Consider the following 20,935-nt stretch of genomic DNA (forward strand, 5'->3'; position numbering starts at 1 on the left):
TTGCTTCAGTTCTTGAAAATTAAAGATAACATTTGTGTATAGGTTGGTTCTTTGAAGATCCTGAAAGAAATTAGTAAAAATCCACAAATTCGGCGATACTTAGCAGAGCTAGGTGGCATAGAGACTTTGGTGAACATTTTGAACTCCTCCAATAAAGATCTCAAATGTTTGGCAGCTGAAACTATTGCCAATATAGCCAAGTTCAACAAAGCAAGACAGACTGTTCGGCTTCATGGTGGAATTCAGCGTCTGGTAAGTAATTATTTTATCATAAATTTATAAACTTTACTCGGAACTATTTGGTTTGTCTCAAAAACCTTTCTTGCCAAGTCTGTTGACAACTGTATTTTTTTCAAAAATACCATAAATAGATGACGATACACTGTGGATGGGTCGATTGTAATCAGGTAATGTCTTTGCCCCAACTGGTTAGCACGTAACAAAAGTTTTTCACTGTACCTCGGTACACGTGACAATAAACTAACTAAACTAAGATAAATAGTTCATATATAATACCTGTATTTACACGTCACTTTATAGTGTTCTTTGTATTTACATAGCACTTTAACATAGTCCCACATTTCTTTGCATAGCAGGAAACTAAGGGGAGAATTGTAACTATGGAGCAACTTGCTCTATGTGAATGAGAATTTGGAGAAGCAATGAAAGCTTGCAAGAATAGCTGTAGTTGGAGAAGATGTTAAGAAGTGAAGAGGGAAGTCGGAGCCATGTAGTAAGAAAAATAGTTCAAGCCGCAACCATGGTCTTAAATCTAAAGAAAGCAAACTAAAAAGTTATGAGGCATGACTTGGCTATGGTAAATAGGCAAACTACATTGAAAGGTATAACAATCAAGACCAAGAGGTGGAAAATTGAATAATTACAGCACATGTTCACCACAAGCCCTATTTGTTATATTTGATCATAACAAATATATATCATTTTGAAGCACAAAATCCAGACATGCAAAATGTTCAAACCTTGTCTAACAAGCAAAATTAAACATAATATTAGATCAAGGAATAAGCTTACAATGTTGCCAAAGAAAGCAGTAAGGCATGGGTATGGGGAAAATAGTTTTAGTGCGGTTGTAATTGAATGTAAGGCACTCTCTGATGTTCAGTTTGAGTTCAACAAAAGTACTCTGATCCAGACCTCATCACATTTTTTATTCAGCCTGGGGATAATAGCTGGATACTGGAGAAGAATTAGGAATGTATCTGGCCTTTATATCAAGTCAATATTTGACACTTTGGTGCAATGCAACCTTTAAAAGCTGAAGTTAGTTAGAATCAAAGGGGAGAAACCTTCAGTGGCAGGGGTTTATTATACAAAGGAAGTTGGAATTGACTCCAGAAGAACAATAATTCAGTGTGTTCAGGGTAGTATTCTCTGTCTAATCAATTTCAGCTGTATCATTGACATTATCTCCATCAGAAAGTCAGTGGTTGTTTGTTGCTGATTTCACAGTGCAGAACTCTATGATCATCACTTCCAATAGTTAAGCAGACTACAACTAGACCTGGGGTAATATCCAGGCCTGGCCAGTAATATTTATAACCAATTTGCCTCAGGATACAGTATCATCCTTTGACTTCAATAGTATCTTCATTGCAGTGCCCTTTCACAATAAACATCTTGTACATTTTCATTGACCAAAATGCCAATAAGTCCATCTATATGTTAACCAGCAGTGCAAGACTGGACCAAACATGGTGCTCTTTGAGAGTGGTTTACTTCCAAATCCATTATGAACTCTGCCATCTTCAAGCTAGAGTGTGATGAAATACTCCCCATTAGAAGGGTGCAATGGCAACATAAATAAATCATCTCATACCATCCAGAATAGGATCAATGAGCACAGAGTCTGCAGTGTTTACTATCATGCAACAACTCACAAAGATAACTTCAATGCACATCAAAAAGGAAAATGGCAGCAATATCTAGAGAATACCATCCCCTCAAAATTTTCATCTAAATTTCACTTCACCCTAACATATACTTTATTCACTGTTATTCACTGTTCACTGGCCGGCATGGTGGCGCAGCGGTAGAGTTGCTGCCTTACAGCGAATGCAGCGCCGGAGACTCAGGTTCGATCCTGACTACGGGCGCCGTCTGTATGGAGTTTGTACGTTCTCCCCGTGACCTGCGTGGGTTTTCTCCGAGATCTTCGGTTTCCTCCTACACTCCAAAGACGTACAGGTATGTAGGTTAATTGGCTGGGCAAATGTAAAAATTGTCCCTAGTGGGTGTAGGATAGTGTTAGTGTGCGGGGATCGCTGGACGGCGCGGACCCGGTGGGCCGAAGGGCCTGTTTCTGCGCTGTATCTCTAAATCTAAAAAAAATCTAAATTTACCGTTGCCGATCAGCATTGTGAAGTTGCATACCTAACACAATTGCAAAAGCACAAATGTATCAAGAACTAAGCAGTTTTTAAGAAAAAGCTAACCACCTCTTGATTAAAAATACGTAATAATCGCACTCTAACTAGCAACATTCATGTCCTGACGTCTTTTTTAAAAGTGTTATGATTCCAAGCTCCCTTCAGGCTGGGGAAAGGAAGGTATCTCAGCTGCATTATCGTGGGTTCCTCTCAGGTCTTCAGGCTGTTTCATTAATATTTTCCCCTGCGTTTCTTAATCCTATTCTTTTCCCGAAGTTTTTTATTTTCCAATAAACCACTTCAGTAATTGAATTTTCTAGATGGTCTACAATTTTTTTTTAAATTTTGAAAATGTGTTAATGCCAATGCATAAATGTAGTTATATGTTAATTATTTCCTCAATTCTGAGTCTATTATGAATACACAGAATTTCTACTATTGCCCACATTCTACAAGCAAATTGAAAACAAAATGTATAAGTTTTCTTTTGTATTTACAGGTTAGTCTTTTGAACTGTGCTCCAATCCTTTCAGCTCATCTAACTGAAGAGCAAAAGAAAGATATTGAAGTTGCACGTTGTGGTGCTCTTGCACTTTGGAGCTGCAGTAGAAGTAAAAAAAATAAGGAAGCAATCCGTAGATCTGGTGGTATTCCTCTGCTGGGATGCCTGTTGAAGTCTCCTCATGAAAATATGCTTATTCCAGTTGTTGGCACATTACAAGAATGTGCTTCAGAGGTAATAAGTGTCAATGTGATATTACAATTCCTTCAGAAATGTGCATGTTTGACTTTTTAATTCCATGTTTTGTTGCCATAGGTCCAAAAAAATCAATTAAATGTCCTCTTAAACATTTCATTGATTGTAAAAAATTAAATATCATTTGTTGCTTGGTAAATAGGAAAAATGGCCAGGGAATTATATATAAGGGGAAAAGGATGAGGTTCTGCGGAGGGAGTTAGACAGAAGAATAAAAAGCAGTACCCCAAAGGTGGTAATCTCTGGATTACTCCCAGTGCCATGTGCTGATGAGGGTAGAAATAGGAAGATAGGACAGACAACTGAGTGACTCTGGAGTTGGGGCAGGGATTCAGATTTTTATACCATTGGGATGACCTGTGCAAAAGCGACGGGTTGCATCTGAACTGGAGGGGGACCAGTATCCTTGCAGGAAGGTTCACTGATGCTACTTGGGAGGGTTTATACTAGTGAGAACCAGAGTGTGGGAACCAGAGTGGTAGGTCAGAAATTGGAAGGAGTGATGAGATGGTGGAGGTTAGGACCAGTAAGCTTCAAAGGAAGGACACCATGGGGAGATGAGGTAATATAGTGACGCTGATGGGCTGAAGTATGTTTATTTCAATGCAAGGAGTATTGTGGAGAAATCAAATGAACTCAGGGCCTGGGTTGATGCTTGGGGCGATGATGTTGTGGCCATTCTGATTGGGGAGACTGTCATGGTGGCACTCAGAGAAGACATATTGGAGGGTTCGTCTGCTGAGACGGTATGGGTGAAGCTTAGAAATCAGAAAAGTGCAAATGCTCTAAAGGGGTTGTACTATAGGGAGCGGGAGATAGAGGAAGTTATGTAAACAGATTACCGAAAGATGTGGGTGATTTTAACTTTCCCAATATTGACTGGGACTTGCTTAGTGCCAAAGGTTTAGACAAATCAAGAATTGTGAGATGTATCCCAGCGGGTTTCTTACAACAGTATGTGGATAGTTCAACTTGAGAAGACAAATTGTTATTGGGTAAGTCTACATCTCACATGGGAATTGTTTACAGGTCAATTGATCAATGTTCAAAGCTGGCAGATGACATTCGTTCTGAGAATGTGTAACAGTAAACCACAAACCACAGAAAATGGCATTGTGTGCAACATGATATCAAATCAATGTAATAATATAGACATGATATTGCAAATTACATGATATTTGGTGTCACTCTACCTTTCAATGTCTGTTGGCTAAGACATGATTCTGCATGCTTTGAGTTAATTTTCAGCTCATCCTCCTAATTTAATTGATCCCATTATACCTTTGTATCATCAATACTACACAATTTTGTCTCTGCAACTGACATCATTGTTGCAACAGTTCTTAATTAGTGAGATTTAACAAGTTGAGCTTACCTTACTGAAATTTTCACTAACTTTCACATTGTACGACGGAAAAGTTTGTACATCTAAAGAATTATTTAAACCGTTGCTACTTTCTCCAGATATTTCACACTCCTTCTGAACATCTATTTTATGTAAAATGTAAACAAACAATATTCACTTCTACATTCCTTAAATTCTGTGCATAAGTTTAGCATTTAACATTCTACTGAACGAATAGAATACAAATTTTCTCTCTGTTTTTCAGCCAAGTTATAGTTTGGCCATTCGAACAGAAAATATGATAAAGGACCTGGTGCGCAATCTTAGCAGTGGAAGTGAGGAGCTTCAAACCCATTGTGCCCGTGCCATTTTCAAGGTACAAGTATGATTCATTTTTAGCTTTCAAAATCTTTGAATATCTTTTCATAATATTTTTCAGGTGTTAAAATTATTGAAGTTTTCAAAGCACTATGAAAATGTTTTTATTTAAGTTAGTTTATTAGTTTGAACTAGGATGCTTTGAATGTTGATAGCATATGACGAAAAGTTATGAAAGTTTGTAAAGGTTTTAGGTTACTTTATAAGCCAGATATTTATGAATGACACCAAAATAAAAGTCCCAAACTTACAGTATGTGGGCTGATTTCCCAGAAGGTATGTGAGGACTGCGCCTACTGTGCAGAGAAGGTGGGTTGATGGGAAAAAATGTTTTACACGGGATTGAAAACATAATCTTTTGCACTCTCTAAACTCATTCTGCTGAAAACGTTTGCATTTGACATCCAGAGACATCTATGTAAGGAAAATTATTAATTAATTTTTTTATTGCTTCAAGCTTTCAGGTGTTTGTTATAGACAATAGATAATAGACAATAGGTGCAAGAGGAGGCCATTCAGCCCTTCGAGCCAGCACCGCCATTCAATGTGATCATGGCTGATCATTCTCAATCAGTACCCCGTTCCTGCCTTCTCCCCATTCCCCTGACTCTGCTATCCTTAAGAGCTCTATCCAGCTCTCTCTTGAATGCATTCAGAGAATTTACCTCCACTGCCTTCTGAGGCAGAGAATTCCACAGATTCACAACTCTGACTGAAAACGTTTTTCCTCATCTCAGTTCTAAATGGCCTACCCCTTATTCTTAAGCTGTGGCCCCTTGTTCTGGACTCGCCCAACATTGGGAACATGTTTCCTGCCTCTAACGTGTCCAACCCCTTAATAATCTTATACGTTTTGATAAGATCCCCTCTCATCCTTCTAAATTCCAATGTATACAAGCCTAGTCGCTCCAATCTTTCAACATATGACAGTCCCGCCATTCCGGGAATTAGCCTAGTAAACCTACGCTGCACGCCCTCTGTTGTCCCTATAGGGTAAAAAAAAAAAAAAGAAGATAGATATGCCCAACCCAGACCACAGCCCACAGGGACTTATTGTTTTCAAATTTTACTTTAAAAGATAAAGGCTCTGATTACAAACTATACTGTCAGGGGCTGTGAAAAGTGAGCAATGGTGTGAGAGCACGAGAACTGTATTTTTGGAAAACACCCGCAATAATGAACTGCTGGTTTCATGACTGTCGGAGGGGTGGTTGGCACAGGATGAGAGGGGAAAGGGAACATTAGTGCAATGAGCTCTGCAAATTGCAGAGATGCTCTTTTATGAAATTTAAACCACCCTCACTATTAGCTGCTTAAAAATTAAGGTAATGCTTAACTTATTCCACTCTCTTTTTCATTCAGTGCATACATTTGGATATCTGTATAAGGAACCACAGATGCCGGTTTACTACAAAAAAAAGATATAAAGTGCTGGAGTAATTTAGCAGATCAGGCACCTAACTCTGGAGAATATATCTAGGTGACGTTTCGTGTTGGGATCCTTCTTCAAACTCAGATATCGATTGTTGCTTTTGAGACCCGAAGGCCTCTTTGCCTGATTTTCCAGGGAATAGTCACACCCAGATGCCACAGTTATTGTGTATTTTTTACTAGCATTCTTCCTGTTTTTTTTTACCAGCATTCTTTAAAAAAAACTAGCATATTAAAACTAACGATTGATAAGGATTAAGAACCTTCTAAAATGCCATTGAAAGACACAGTAGAATCAAGTGTGATACTAAGAAATTTGGTAAAGCTTATTTTGCATTCTTCAGAAAATTATCTGGTATTCTTGTTACTCCTAATTGTTGCAAATTAAGCAGATTTGTTTAATTGCGCATACAGAGGAACCTGATGCAAACATGTTACCTATATATACAATATATGATATTCCTAAAACTTAGAACAGAATCCTTGTAGATAGAGTTAAGAAACTGCAAGGGTAAAAAGACCCTGATGGGAGATGTATATAGCACTCCAAGCAGTAGCCAAGGTGTGGGGCACCAATTACATCAGGATGTAGAAAAATCATCGAAGAAAACAATGTTACAATGGTCATAGGGGATTTCAATTTGCGGGCAGACTGGGAAAATCAGGTTGGTACTGAATCCCAAGAGTAGGCATTTGCAGAATGCATATGAGATGGCTTTTTATAGCAGCTCATGGGGAAAAGGCAATTCTGGATTTGGTGTACTGTAATTAACTAATTTTGATTAGAAAGTGGAAGGTGAAGGAACCTCTAGGAGGCAGAGATCACAATATGACAGAATTCAACCTGCAGTTTGACAGCGAGAAACCAAAATCAGATGTATCGGTATTACTAAGAGAGGCAAGCGAAGACATTGGACCATTGGAAAATGACGCTGGAGAAGTAGTAATGAGAATCAAGGAAATGGCTGACAAACTAAATAATGTTTTTGCATCAGGGTACTTGGAAGCACATGGTAAAATTGACTGATGTCAGCATGGTTTTGTTAAGGGGACATTTTGCCTGACAAATATGTTGGAATTCTTTGAGGAAGTAAATTGCAGGATAGACAAAGGAGGGTCAGTGGATGTGGTTTACTTGGATTTTCAGGCGGCCTTCAATAAGATACCACATGTGAGGCTGCTAGGCAAGATAGGAACCCATGATATGAGGGGCATGGTACAAGCATGGAGAGAAGGTTGGCAGAGTGGCAGAAGCCAAAGAGTGCGAAACGGGGGCATTTTCTGGTTGGCTGCCCGTGACTGGTGGTGTTCCGCAGGGGTCGGTGTTGAGTCCGTTAGTTTTCATGTTATACATTAATGATATGGATGATGGAATTGATGGCTCATGGCCAAGTTTGCGGATGATGCAAAGATGGGTGAATGGGCAGTGTTAAGGTAGCAGAATATCTGCAGAAGGACTTGGACAGGTTGGGAGAGTGGGCAAAGAAGTGGCAAAAGGGAATACAGTGTAGCAAAGTGTGCGGTCATGCACTTTGGTAGAAGGAATAAAGGACTATTTTCTAAATTTTGGAGAGGATTCAGAAATTGGAAGTGCAAAGGGACCTGGGAGTGTTGGTGCAGGATTCCCAAAAGATTAATTTGCAGGTTGAGCCGGTAGTAAGGAAGGCAAAGAGGACTAGAAAAAAGGATATAATGCTGAGGATTTATAATATGCTGGTTAAACCACATTTGAAATATTTAAGTAGTTTTGGACTCCATATCTGAGGCATGGTGTGTTGGTGTTGGAGAGGCTCCCAGAAGAGGTTTATGTTAATGATCCTGGTGATAATTGGGTTAACGTATGAGCAGCGTTTGAGGGCTTTGGGCCTGTATTTGCTGGAGTTTAGAAGGATGTGGGGGATCTCATTGAAACCAACTAAATAATGAAAGGCCTAGATAAATTGTATGTGGAAAGGATGTTTCTAGTAGTGGGAGAATGTAGGACCAGAAGATACAGAATAAAAGGACATACCTTTAGAATGGAGATGAGGAGGAAATTCTTTAGCCAGAAGGTGTTGAATCTGTGGAATTCATTGCCATAGGCTATTGTGGAGGCCAAGTCATTGGGTATTTTTAAAGTGGAGATTGAAAAGTTTTTGATTAGTAAGGGTGTCAAAGGTTATGGGGATAAGGTGTAAGAATGTTGAGAGGGAAAAATCGATCAGCCATCATCGAATGGCAGAGCAGACTCAAGGGCCTAATTCTCCTCTATCTTATGATGATATGATCATACAAGATCCTGATATGTCTTGATTTAGTGGGATTTCAAGAGAGGTTCTGGATCTAACGATTATTGTCTTAAAATAAGGATTAAGGCTGCACCACTGGGCAGCACAGTGGTGGGGTGATCGAGCTGCAGCTTCACAGCGCCAGAGACCCAGGTTCAATCGTGACTATGGGTGCTGTTGGTGCTGACTTAGTACGTTCTCCCTGTCACTGTGGGTTTTCACCGGTTTCCCCCCACATTTTTAAAATGTGCAGGTTTGTAGGTTAAGTAGCTTCTGTAAATTGCCGTTAGTTTGTAGGATGCAAAACTGAGATAACTTAGAATGAATGTACAGGTCATCAATGGCTCACTGAGTCCACGCCGACCATTGACCGTTTCCACGCTATATCTCTAAATGAAACTAAACTAAGATGAAATAAGATAACTAAGTTTGGAAGTCTCTGCCTCAAAGGCTTGTGGTAACAGATTCTTCTTTGAGATCAGTCTGAAGAAGGGTGTCGGCCCTAAATGTCACCCATTCCTTCTCTCCCGAGATGCTGCCTGACCCGCTGAGTTACTTCAGCATTTTGTGTCTACCTTCTTTGAGCCAGATTCTTTAGGCTTTCGAGATAGTGTGGAAACAAACCCTTCAGCCCACCGGGTCCGCGCTGACCACTGATACACTAGCACTATCCTACACCTAGCGACAATTTACGTAAGCCAAGTAACTTACAAACCTTTATGTCTTTGGAGTGTGGAAGGAAACCAGAGCACATGGAAAAAACCCACATGGTCACAGAGAGAACGTACATATTTCATACAGACAGCACCCGTGTCAGGATCGAACCCAGGTCTCTAGCAAATGGCAGGGGAAAAAGTACAAAATTCATATTGGCTGGAGATTGGTATGCTTTTCATTTACAGTGAAAAAGAACTCTGTAAACTGAGGACATCAACCTAACGAGTGAGTAGGAAAATTCATTAGTTGAATAATCATAAATTGAGCAAAGCTGTCTTTCTTTATTTAGCAAGAGAAACACCACTGTCAAACAGTTTTAAAAAGATAACATTCATAACAGTTTAAACAAAATATGTTTTAACTATGAATCTATTTTATTTCATATTCTCTGTATCATCTGCTTTCTTTTCCTAGTGTGCAGAGGATGAAGAAACTCGTAATCTTGTTCGTGCTCATAATGGACTAGGACCACTGGTCAAACTCTTCAGCAAGTCTGACAATAAAGAGCTGTTAGCAGCTGCCACGGGAGCTGTCTGGAAATGTGCCATAAGTATGGAGAATGTCGACAGGTATTAATCAATGATGACTGAGACGTTTTGATCGCAGACTGACCTTATTTCTTTAAAATAAATCTGATCTGACTATGGCAACTACTTACAGGTTATTAATTTCAAATGAAATTGAAAAATTAGAGAGAAATTATTAACCATTACATTAATAAGATATTCAATTTTGTGGTGCGTCGAAAAGGGCCCGAAATAAAGGCGAGGAGCCGGGTATTTCGGGAGGTTTGGTTTTATTACGGTTGTCAGACCGGTCAAGTCTGCTAGAATGACTTTGCGCCCAAAACCTCGTCCTTTATATCCGTAGCAATGGGCCGCCCCCCTGGACCGGTCCATTTCCTTGCCGAGGGGTAGGTAGTGGTATGGCCCGACCCTTGGGAGCCGCCACAGGACCCCCCCCCCCCCCCCCAGAACCGGAGGAACAACACGCTCTGGTGGTCGCACAACCCGACCGGACCGCGTCCGAAAATCGGCCGACAGAGGGGCCGGCGGAGGCACAGTTGGAGGGACAGGTGGTGGGATCCGCAAAGGGGGGGTGACCTCATGGCCGAGGCTGGGCGACCCGCACCTGTTGGTCGATGTCCAAGTGCGCTGGCTTCAAGCGGTCAATTGACACAGCCTCCGGCCGGCCCCCTATGTCCAAGACAAAGGTTGTCTGTCCATGCTCCAGCACCCAGTACGGGCCCTCATACGGCCTCTGGAGTGGCGTCCGGTGGGCGTCACGGCGCAGGAACACAAAGGCGCAGTCCCAGACGGCCGATGGCACGTAAGGGCGGAATGTCCCATGGCGGGACGTCGGCACCGGTGCGAGCTTGCCAACTCGCTCTCGAAGGCGCTGTAGGGTGGATGAGGGTGGTTCCTCTCACCCTGGCAACGAGGGCACGAACTCCCCGGGCACCGTGAGCGGTGACCCGTATACGAGCTCCGCTGATGAAGAGGCCAGGTCCTCCTTGGGCCAGTCCGGATGCCCAGCAAGACCCACGGTAGCTCGTCCATCCAGTCCGGGCCGGGGAGTCGCACCTTCAGCGCTGTCTCCAGCTGCCGGTGGAACCTCTCCATCAGGCCGTTTGCCTGCAGGTGATAGGCCGTGGTGTGGTGCAGCCGCACGCCCAACAGGTGAGCCATGGCCGCCCACAGCTCAGAGGTGAACTGTGGCCCCCGGTCCGACGAGATGACCACCGGCACGCCAAAGCGAGCAATCCAGTGCGCGGCCAACGCACGAGCGCATGTAGCTGTGGCTGTGTCGGTCAGCGGTATGGCCTCCGGCCACCGTGTGAAGCGATCCACCACCGTGAGGAGTGGGTGATGCCCCGGGACGGCGGGAGATGTGGGTGATGTCCACATGCAGGTGGTCGAAACGCCGGCGGGGTAGACCGATCTCCTGGTGTGGCACCCGGATGTGGCGTTGGATCTATGCCGTCTGGCACGGAATGCAGGTGTGGTCCCAGTGGCCAACCTGCTTGCGCAGACCGTGCCACATGAACGCGCAGCTACCAGCTACCATCGTCCCTGCCGCATGGCGCCGGAGGGTGTTCGACGTGGTCCACGGGCTGGCTCACCCATCCATCCGGGCGACGACCGTGCCACATGATGGATGGGTGAGCCAGCCCGTGGACCACGTCGAACACCCTCCGGCGCCATGCGGCAGGGACGATGGGGCGCGGCTGACCTGCCGACACATCGCACAGTATCGTTGCTCCTCCGGGGCCGAGGGGGACATCTTCAAGGCGGAGGCCAGAGATGGCAGTCCGGTAGGCGGGCATCTCCCCGTCCATTAGCTGGGCCTCCGCCAGGGCAGAATAATCAATGCCGGGCGCCACTTCTAAAACGGCATTGACGGCGGGACAAGACAACGGAGTCAATCAATCAATCAATATGTTGTTTGTACACACAGGTTTTCAGATAGATTTATGTATATTTCTAAAATATTTTATGTACTCTAATTCAGGATACTTAAATCATTTTTTCGTGAAGGTTTAAAAATTTAAGAATTGTTGAAACATTGATTCGTCTACTGGTTGGTCAACCCGAGGAAGTCCTAATCAATGTCGTAGGAGCATTGGGACAATGTGCACGAGACCCGATTATTCGTGCTACCATCAGAAGATCTGACGGAATCGAACCACTGGTTAATCTTCTAACTGGAACGAATAATGCTCTCCTAGTAAATGTTACCAAAGCAGTGGGAGAATGTGCTGTTGATCCTGAAAATATGGCGTAAGTAGTTTTTTTAATACTTTTTCTTTAGTTGTGGAATATATTATTCCTTATCAAAATATTATTTGCCACTATACCTTCAAGAAACAACCCAAGTAACTCTTAGGTAAGGCAAAGATTATATTAATGGAATTGTAAGTGTTTGAATAGGTAATAGTTAATATTTATGATCTGGGATAGTGTTGATGAGTTGTATGCCATTGGATATTGAATTATCATATCATATCATATCATATCATATCATATCATATCATATCATATATATACAGCGCGGAAACAGGCCTTTTCGGCCCACCAAGTCCACGCCGCCCAGCGATCCCCGCACATTAACACTATCCTACACCCACTAGGGACAATTTTTTACATTTACCCAGTCAATTAACCTACATACCTGTACGTCTTTGAAGTACGTCTTTGGAGTACCTGTACGTCTTTTGTACTTTAATATTAGCTATATATATAGTATAAGAAAATAACTGCAGCTGCTGGTACAAATCGATTTATTCACAAAATGCTGGAGTAACTCAGCAGGTCAGGCAGCATCTCGGATGCTATATTAATATTTGCTATATTCAAAATACCTAGAAAATACCTAGTATATTAAATAGCAAAATACCTAGTTTTGTTTATTTGCAGATGACTTTTCCGATATACACTCTTCTGTTCTTCTCCCTCAGTTCTCCTTTCTCATCCACTCCCCTCTCCAATCCGGTTGCACCTGCCCATCATACACCCCCCCCTCCCTCCACTCCTCATTTGGTCCTACCTGCATACCAGTCTCTGTCTCACCCTTTCCCTGTACTGCTATAACTGATCGTCTTTCCTCTTCCCTATCAGTCATGAAGCAAGGTTTGAGCCAAAACATCAGCTCAAACCTTTTGCCTTCAAAGATGCTGCTTGACCTGTTGGGTTTAGTTAAGTTTAGTTTAGAGACACAGCCCTTTGGCCCAGCAAGTCCACGCCGACCAGCGATCCCCTGCACATTAACACCTTCCTACACACACTATGGACAATTTTACACATACACCAAGCCAATTAACCTACAAACTTGTACGTCTTTGGAGTGGGGGAGGAAACCGAAAATCTCAGGGAAAACTCAAGCGATCACGGGGAGAAGGTACAAACTCCGTACAGACAGCACCTGTAGTCGGGATCGAACCCGAGTCTCTGGCGCTGCAACTTTACCGCCGCGCCACCATGCTGCCAGCTGGTTCTTCCAGCTTTTTGTTTATTTTGACTTGGACAAGGAGATCATCCCAGGCTTTCTCTCCACAGATGGTACCTGGCTTGTTGAATGTTTTCCAGCATTTCCTGTTTTCATTTCCTATTTCAGATTTCTAACATCTGAAGTTTTTGTGTTTCACTTTCTGTAATTGCACTGCAAGATCCTTTGCTTATCAAATGTAAAGAAAATACGTTTAAAAGTATTCAATGTTTAAATAGTTCCTTACAGAATTAGCCTGCCTTAAATCTCACAGAGCAGTGCATCTGACATAAGAGATGTAACGCACGAACAAGCCTCACTGCCATTTTTCTGACCCTTAATTGACCACACAGGTTATAAAATAAATTAGTCCTGTAGTCCATTGCACAAGTGAATAATCCCAGGTTTCCAATCAGTTAAGTTGTATAAATGATTTATATGAATGATTTATATAAATAATTTATAAGCATCAATATTATTCCATATATATGGTTTGATTAAGTTATACAAAGTATTCCCTGTATAATATCTCAATCAGACTATACTTATTAAGTGAATTACTCAGCTGAAAGGAAATTCGCCGAAATTCATTACAGTTTATTTCAAACTCTCCCTTTTTCAAGATCTCACATTTCCCTTTGATAATGATAATGAAGTTTTACCCTGTGACAAAATTACATCTTTCGACTTCATGTTATGAGGCCTTATTTTCCCTGCAGAACATGTTGGAGAATCAGACAAGTATGACTCTGTAATATTTTGAAAACTTAATTTCTACAACAATAAAACAACGTACAAATTATACACAAACATTGCTGAACATTGACATTGCTTAATATTGCTTAACATTGAAAGCACTTTCAAAAATATGTTCATAAATATGTAGACACATAATCAAAGGAAACCCAGGCAAGTGCAGCACATCAGCAGGTGGAGTGTTGGAGGAGAAGGTAGAGGTTAAATAAGTCTAATTGCAAAAACAGGCAGGCCAAGTAATGAACGTGGCAGGAATAATATCCGAAAGTGTACTTATTTTAGTGCAAGGAGCTCAACATGTAAGCCAGATAAGTCAAACCTTGGATTAGTACATGGATCTACGATGTTTTAATCATTACAGAAACTTAATTGATACAAGGGTATTGAGAAAAGGACATCTTGGATGGTTCATACAGTGAAGCCATGTAGGTAGAACTCAGAATTAGAAAGGTGCAATCACTATGATGGAGTTGTAGTATCCTTGATGCAAATCTAAAAATTGAGCATAGTTTTAACTAAAGCTATGGACAACAGGGGCATCACTTAATTCATTAGGCATTTTTATTATAAAGTCTACCTGCACATCTGCATTTTTGTACTTTGATATTCAGACCCTTTACACCACTGCTATATATGATTTTGATATTTTTAGAAAATAGTTCAGCACAACGCAATACTTCTGTTTCAAACCATGTTGTATCTGTCAACCTTGTGGATTCCAAAATAATTATGCTGCATAAGTACTGCAGCCCCATTCCAGTATGAGGGGTGTACCTGCAGTAGCTTTTGCTTGGACATTTTCCCGATGAGCCAGTGGTCAGATTAGTAGCATCAATAAACCCAGGGCGTATTGCTATATAACAAGAGAAACTGATGTACTATTCTGAAGAGGGAGAAATTACTTCACTTTTTTCTGAAGTGAATGAGCAGCAATAATATAGAGTAACTCAGCAGGTCAGGCAGCATCTTGGAGCACAAAATGCTGGAGTAACTCAGCTGAGTGTACCAGCATCTGCAGTTATTTTCCTACACAACAATAATATAGAAATCTCTCTATTTTACAACTGCCCAAGGAATCATTAATACCATCCATTTAGCTCTTCGGCTTCTGCAACTGAATTATATTTTTATCAGTGTTTATCTTGAGTGTGGCCATCTACAGGAAACATTGAAAGTAAATACTTTTCTTCAATAACATCATGATGTGGTTTTTCTACAACTATTCACAAACACATTAGCCTTATTTGCAGATGTCCAGAAAGTTAAGTGGTAGCTTTCTAAGGTTTGCTTGCTTCAATGGGGTACTTATTCATTGAGACATTAAAGCAAAAAATGCTGGCAATATTCACCAGATCAGGAAACACATATAGAAAGAGAAAAACAAAATTAACATTTAATGCAATGACTTTTCATCATTGGAGTTATGCTCATGATCATTGCTGATTTCTAATAAGTCTATTGTTGCCCCAATGTGTTAATTTTAAAATCCTTACCATTTGAAAATGCCTCCGTAAACTAGGATACTTCATCTCGTCCAGTGGCCTCTGATGTTGGATATTTCTTCATATCACCATTCCTATAAATCTCACTCATCAAATTGAGTCAATAGCAAGTTTTGCTATTGTGACCACTCAAACAGTGGACATGCAATCACAATTCTTCATTTAATTTTTTTGCATTTTCTCTCAGTAAACTTTATATTATTTTGAAACTGTGTTAAAAATAAATCATATCTGGAGACATCTAGAATAATTTGTTGCAGAATTTTAAAGAAACACGAGACCAAGTGCACCCGTTGGGCCCACACCTCTCCTGCATTGGTGCAGCACCCTCCCCTCCTCCTCCCCTCCAACTCCCCCCTTCGCCTCCATCCCCCTCAACCCCCCTTATCCTCCCCATCCCTCCCCCTCCCTCCCTAGGAGATAGATTTAAACTTTAAAATGTGAATAAATTTAAAAATATAACACCGATTTCAATGAAACTTCATCCATTAGCACCAAAGGGACGACGGTGAGTAAGGAGAGCCTAAAATTGTCGTGCTATCGTGTACCTGTTTAGCTGTAGTTCAGGAACAAACAAACAAACAAACGAGAGTTTTAGTATATAGATTTTACGATTTTGTCTCGGGGGAATGTAAAGAAAATAGTTTTGATTTTTTGAAAAATTGAATCATCTCCTTGAAGTAGCATGTAGGTTGATTTTCTTTTAAAGTTTATACTGTTGAAAACTCAATAATAAAATGGAATCTTCAAAATATATTTGAATATTTTATATACAAACTAAGCATATCGATTAATTTCTGAACAATGTGGCCACTAAATACAAGACCAGAGGGGTTATAATCGTCGAGTGATACAGCATGGTTCATCTCGTCCTTGCCGACAAAGCATCCCCAACCTAATCCCATTTGACCATATTTTACCCATATCCCTCTAAACCTTTCCTTTCCATGTACCTGTACAAATGTTTTTTAAATGTTGGTATTATACCTAACTCAACTACTTCCTCCGTGTAGGAAGGAACTGCAGATGCTGGTTTACACCAAAGATAGACATAAAATGCTGAAGTAACTCAGTGGGTCAGGCAGCATATCTGGAGAAAAGGAATAGGTCATGTTTTGGGTCAAGCCCCTTCTTCAGACTAAGAGTCAGGGGAGAGGGAAACAAGGTAAGAAAAGGAACAAAGAACAAATGAATGGAAGGTATGAAAAGACAAATCAAAGCTAGCAACTATGATCAGGAAAGGTAGGTCCCACAATAGTCCATTGTTGAGTGTGGAAAAAGTGATAACGAGTAGATACAATCAGTGAAACTAAGCCGGACGACAGTGAAACTAGTAGGATGACATGGGGGGAGGGTGTTTGGAGAGAGAGGGAATGCAAAGGTTACTTGAAATTAGAGAAATCAATACTCGTACTGCTGGGTTGTAAGATGCCCAAGCAAAATATGAGGTGCTGTTCCTCCAAATTTGCATTTGGTCCTCACTATGACAGTGGAGGAGGCCCAGGATGGAAAGGTCAGTATGGGAAGGGGGGTTTACGTGTTTGGCAACTGGGAGATCGCATGGCCAAGGCGGAATGAGCGAAGGTGGTTAGCGAAATGATCGCCCAGTCTTCGCTTGGTCTTGGCGATATATCGGACTCCACACCTCGAACAGCAGATATGTTCAGGAGTCAGGGGATATGGGGAGAAGGCAGGAACGGGGTACTGATCGTGCATGATCAGCCATGATCACGGTGAATGGCGGTGCTGGCTCAAAGGGCCGAATGGCCTACTCCTGCACCCATTGTCTATTGTCTATTGACACCCACTAAATTTGCTCTCAACCCTCCTTCCTTACCTCCTGCCTAACGATATTGCAATCTGCCTTGCCTCAATTAAGTACCTTTGCCCAACATCCATGCCTGCCTGTCTCTATTCAAAATAATCTTAAAACTTCGTAGGAGATTAGGCCATTCAGACCATCAAGTCTACTTTACCATTCTTTCCATCTTAACCACACTCTCCACCTTCTTTGACACCCTTATTAATCAAGAACCTGTCAATCTCCACTTTAAAAAAAACAACAACGGTCTCCACAGCTGTCTGTGGCAATGAATTCCACAAATGAAAGAAATTCCTCCTCATCTTCTTTCTAAAGGTACGTCTTTTTATTTTGAGGTTGTGCCCTCTGGTCCTAGACTCTCCCACTAATGGAATCAGCCTCCTTGCATCCACTCTGTCAGGCTTCCCATTATTTAGTAAGTTTCAATGATATCCCCTCATCCTTCTAAACTCCATCATAAATGAACCCAATCATCCCTGGAATTGTAAACCTTCTCTGGACCCTCTCCAATGCCAATACATCCCTTCTGAGATAATGGTGCCCAAAACTGCTCACAATACTCCAAATGCAGTATGACCAGTGCCTTATAAAGCCTCAGCATTACATCCCTGCTTTAAGATTCTAATTCTTATGGAGTTCTGATCACTATCTCTAAAATACTCTTCCACCGTAACACCAGACCATTTCCCAATACAGGGTCCTTGAGTCGGATTATCCACATGCTGTTTCATGAAATGTTCTTGGATACACCTAACAAATTCTGCCCTGTCTAATCCGCTTGCACTGATTAGGTCGCAGTCGGTATTGGGGAAGTTAAAGTCACCCTACACACCAACCCTATGGTTCTTGCATCCTTCCGTAATCTGTCTACAAATCTGATCCTCTATCTCCTGCTTGCTATTGGTTGGCCTGTAATATAATCCCATTAAAGTATTTGTTCCTTTCTTATTTTTGAGATCAACCGATAATGCCTCGGTAGACATACCCTCCAGTATGTCCTCCCTGAGTATCGCTGTGACATTCTCCCTGATTAGTAAAGCAACTCCTCCACCTTTTTTACCCTCCCTCTCTATCTCGTCTGAAACATCGAAACTCAGGAACGTTGAGCTGCCCGTTGTGTCCCTCCGGCAACCACACAAGTTCTCTGCTCAAGCAGAGGGAAATTCTTCTACTTTACATTAATTAGAGAACCCAGGAGGCCACAGTGGCAGACACCTCCCGAGAGACCATGGAGAAGCCGGGCGTTGATGCTTGTCTGGTGGGGCCTCGGCGGCAGCATTGGAGCATCTGCGGCGGCAGTGGAGTCTCGGCAGCGGCAGTTGAGTCTCGACGGTGGCATTGGAGCCTCAGCGGCCGTGTTGGAGCTTCAGCAGCGGCATTGGAGGCTCAGCGGCAGGATTGGATCCTCAGCTGCAGCATTAATAATAATAATAATAATAATGCATTACATTTATATAGCGCTTTTCATATACTCAAAGACGCTTTACAGGGATTTAGAGAACATAGGGAAATGAATAAATAGATAAATAAGTAAATAAGTAAACGAACAGAAAAAGGAGACAGAAGGTGAGGTGACCTTCAGTGGTTGAAGGCAGTACTGAACAGGTGAGACTTCAGTGATGTTTTGAATGTGGTGAGTGTGGAGGAGTCTCTAACGGTTTGGGGTAGTGAGTTCCATAGGGTGGGAGCAGCGATGGAGAAAGCCCTGTCCCCCCAGGATCTGAGCCTCAGCGTCGGTGGTGAGCCTATGCAGAGGCGGTGAGCCTCGGCAGCAGTGAGCCTCGACAGCAGCATTGGAGCCTCAACGGCAATATAGGAGCCTCAGCGGCAGCGTTGGAATCTCGGCGACGGCATTAGAGACTAAGCGGCGGCATTGGAACGTCGGCGGAGGCATTGGAGCCTAAATGGAGGCGGTGGGCCTCGGCGGCGGCGTTAGAGCCGCCGATGGAGCCTGATGGGTCAATGGAGCCTCGCGGGTCAGTGGAGCCTCGCGGGTTGATGGAGCCTTGCGGGTCGACCTGCAGTCAGTAAGGGCACGAGGGAACCACAGTGATGGGGGGAGGGGGAGGAACAATGGAGGACCGGTAGGGGGACCGCCGTGAGGGAGGAGGAAGAACAATGGAGAATGGAGGACCTGCCAGGGGAAACAATGGAGTATCTGGAGCGGGGAGGGGAGTGGTGAGAAGAAAGGAGGAGCCGGCGGGGGTACTTTGTAACCTTGTCAGCACCGTAGAGAGTAGTTGAGGCAGGGACTATCCCAACATTTAAGAAGCAGTTAGACAGGCATATGGATAGGACATGTTTGGAGGGATATGGACCAATTGCTGGCAGATGGGATTAGTGTACCTGGGACATGTTGGCCGGTGTGAGCAAGTTGGGCCGAAGGGCCTGTGTCCACACTATATCACTCTATGACTCTCTACAGTGCTGACAAAGTTACAAAGTACCCCTGCCGGCTCCTCCTTTCTTCACTGTCTATGATACCACCTATTTTAGTGTAATCTATAAGCTTACTAACCGAATGAACACAAGGAAATAAGATCCTCGTTTACAAAAAAAATACACGGTGCTGGCCTGTATACAAACCTATTGTGCTGCTGCAAGTAAGAATTTCATTGTTCAGTTTCAGTACTTAGGACAATAAAGCCACTCTTGACTTTCTTGACTCTTGGGACCCATCTTCAGATTGATTGTGATGGGGAAGAGGTGGAAAAGGCTTTATGAGAGGAGGGGCATGACAAAGTCTGGTGAGTGATGTGAATAGAGGTGAGGGTTCTTTTATAGGTAGATAGTTGGGCAAAGGCCAGAGATGAAATGGCAAAAAGTGTGAGATAAGGTTAGAAGAGGGGAGAATTATGAAGCCAGAGGGAAAAATAATAGTCAAGTCAAGTCAAGTCAAGTCAATTTTATTTGTATAGCACATTTAAAAACAACCCACGTTGACCAAAGTGCTGTACATCTGATTAGGTTCCAATTGAAAAAAAAATGAAACATACAGTAGCACGCAAACAGTTCACAGCGCCTCCTCAATGAGCCTCAAACGCTAGGGAGTAGAAATAGGTTTTGAGCCTGGACTTAAAGGAGTCGATGGAGGGGGCAGTTCTGATGGGGAGAGGGATGCTGTTCCACAGTCTAGGAGCTGCAACCGCAAAAGCGCGGTCACCCCAGAGCTAAAGCCTAGACCGCGGGATAGTGAGTAGCCCCAAGTCGGCCGACCTGAGGGACCTGGAGTTAGAGAGGGGGGTTAGAAGATTTTTGATGTAGGGGGGGGAGTGTCCATTTAGGGCTTTATACATGAATAGGAGGAGCTTGAAGTTGATTCTGTACCGTACAGGGAGCCAGTGGAGAGAGGCCAGAATCGGGGTGATGTGGTCCCTTTTACGGGTACCCGTCAGGAGTCTCGCTGCGGCGTTTTGGACCAGTTGCAGGCGGGACAGGGAAGATTGGCTGATCCCAGTGTATAGGGAGTTGCAGTAGTCTAGGCGGGAGGAAATGAAAGCGTGAATGATTTTTTCTGTGTCGTCGAATTGGAGGAAAGGTTTGATTTTAGCTATGGTTCGAAGTTGGAAGAAGCTGGCTTTTACCACAG

The 20,935-nt window shown here is 42.6% G+C and overlaps 1 protein-coding gene across 3 annotated transcripts in view; it reads left to right on the top strand.

Annotated features, from left to right (window-relative positions):
• The window catches only part of odad2 (outer dynein arm docking complex subunit 2), a 203,978-nt gene that overhangs the window by 84,391 nt on the left and 98,652 nt on the right, over positions 1–20,935 (top strand). For all 3 annotated transcript variants that reach the window (XM_078427510.1, XM_078427521.1, XM_078427514.1), the window contains exons 12-16: positions 43–252; positions 2,887–3,123; positions 4,755–4,865; positions 9,697–9,851; positions 11,820–12,062. In XM_078427510.1, coding sequence (XP_078283636.1) covers positions 43–252; positions 2,887–3,123; positions 4,755–4,865; positions 9,697–9,851; positions 11,820–12,062 — 956 coding nt within the window. The remainder of the gene's footprint in view (positions 1–42; positions 253–2,886; positions 3,124–4,754; positions 4,866–9,696; positions 9,852–11,819; positions 12,063–20,935) is intronic.

This window comes from Rhinoraja longicauda, chromosome 2, assembly GCF_053455715.1.
Source record: "Rhinoraja longicauda isolate Sanriku21f chromosome 2, sRhiLon1.1, whole genome shotgun sequence".
NCBI classification, from domain to species: Eukaryota; Metazoa; Chordata; class Chondrichthyes; order Rajiformes; family Arhynchobatidae; genus Rhinoraja; species Rhinoraja longicauda.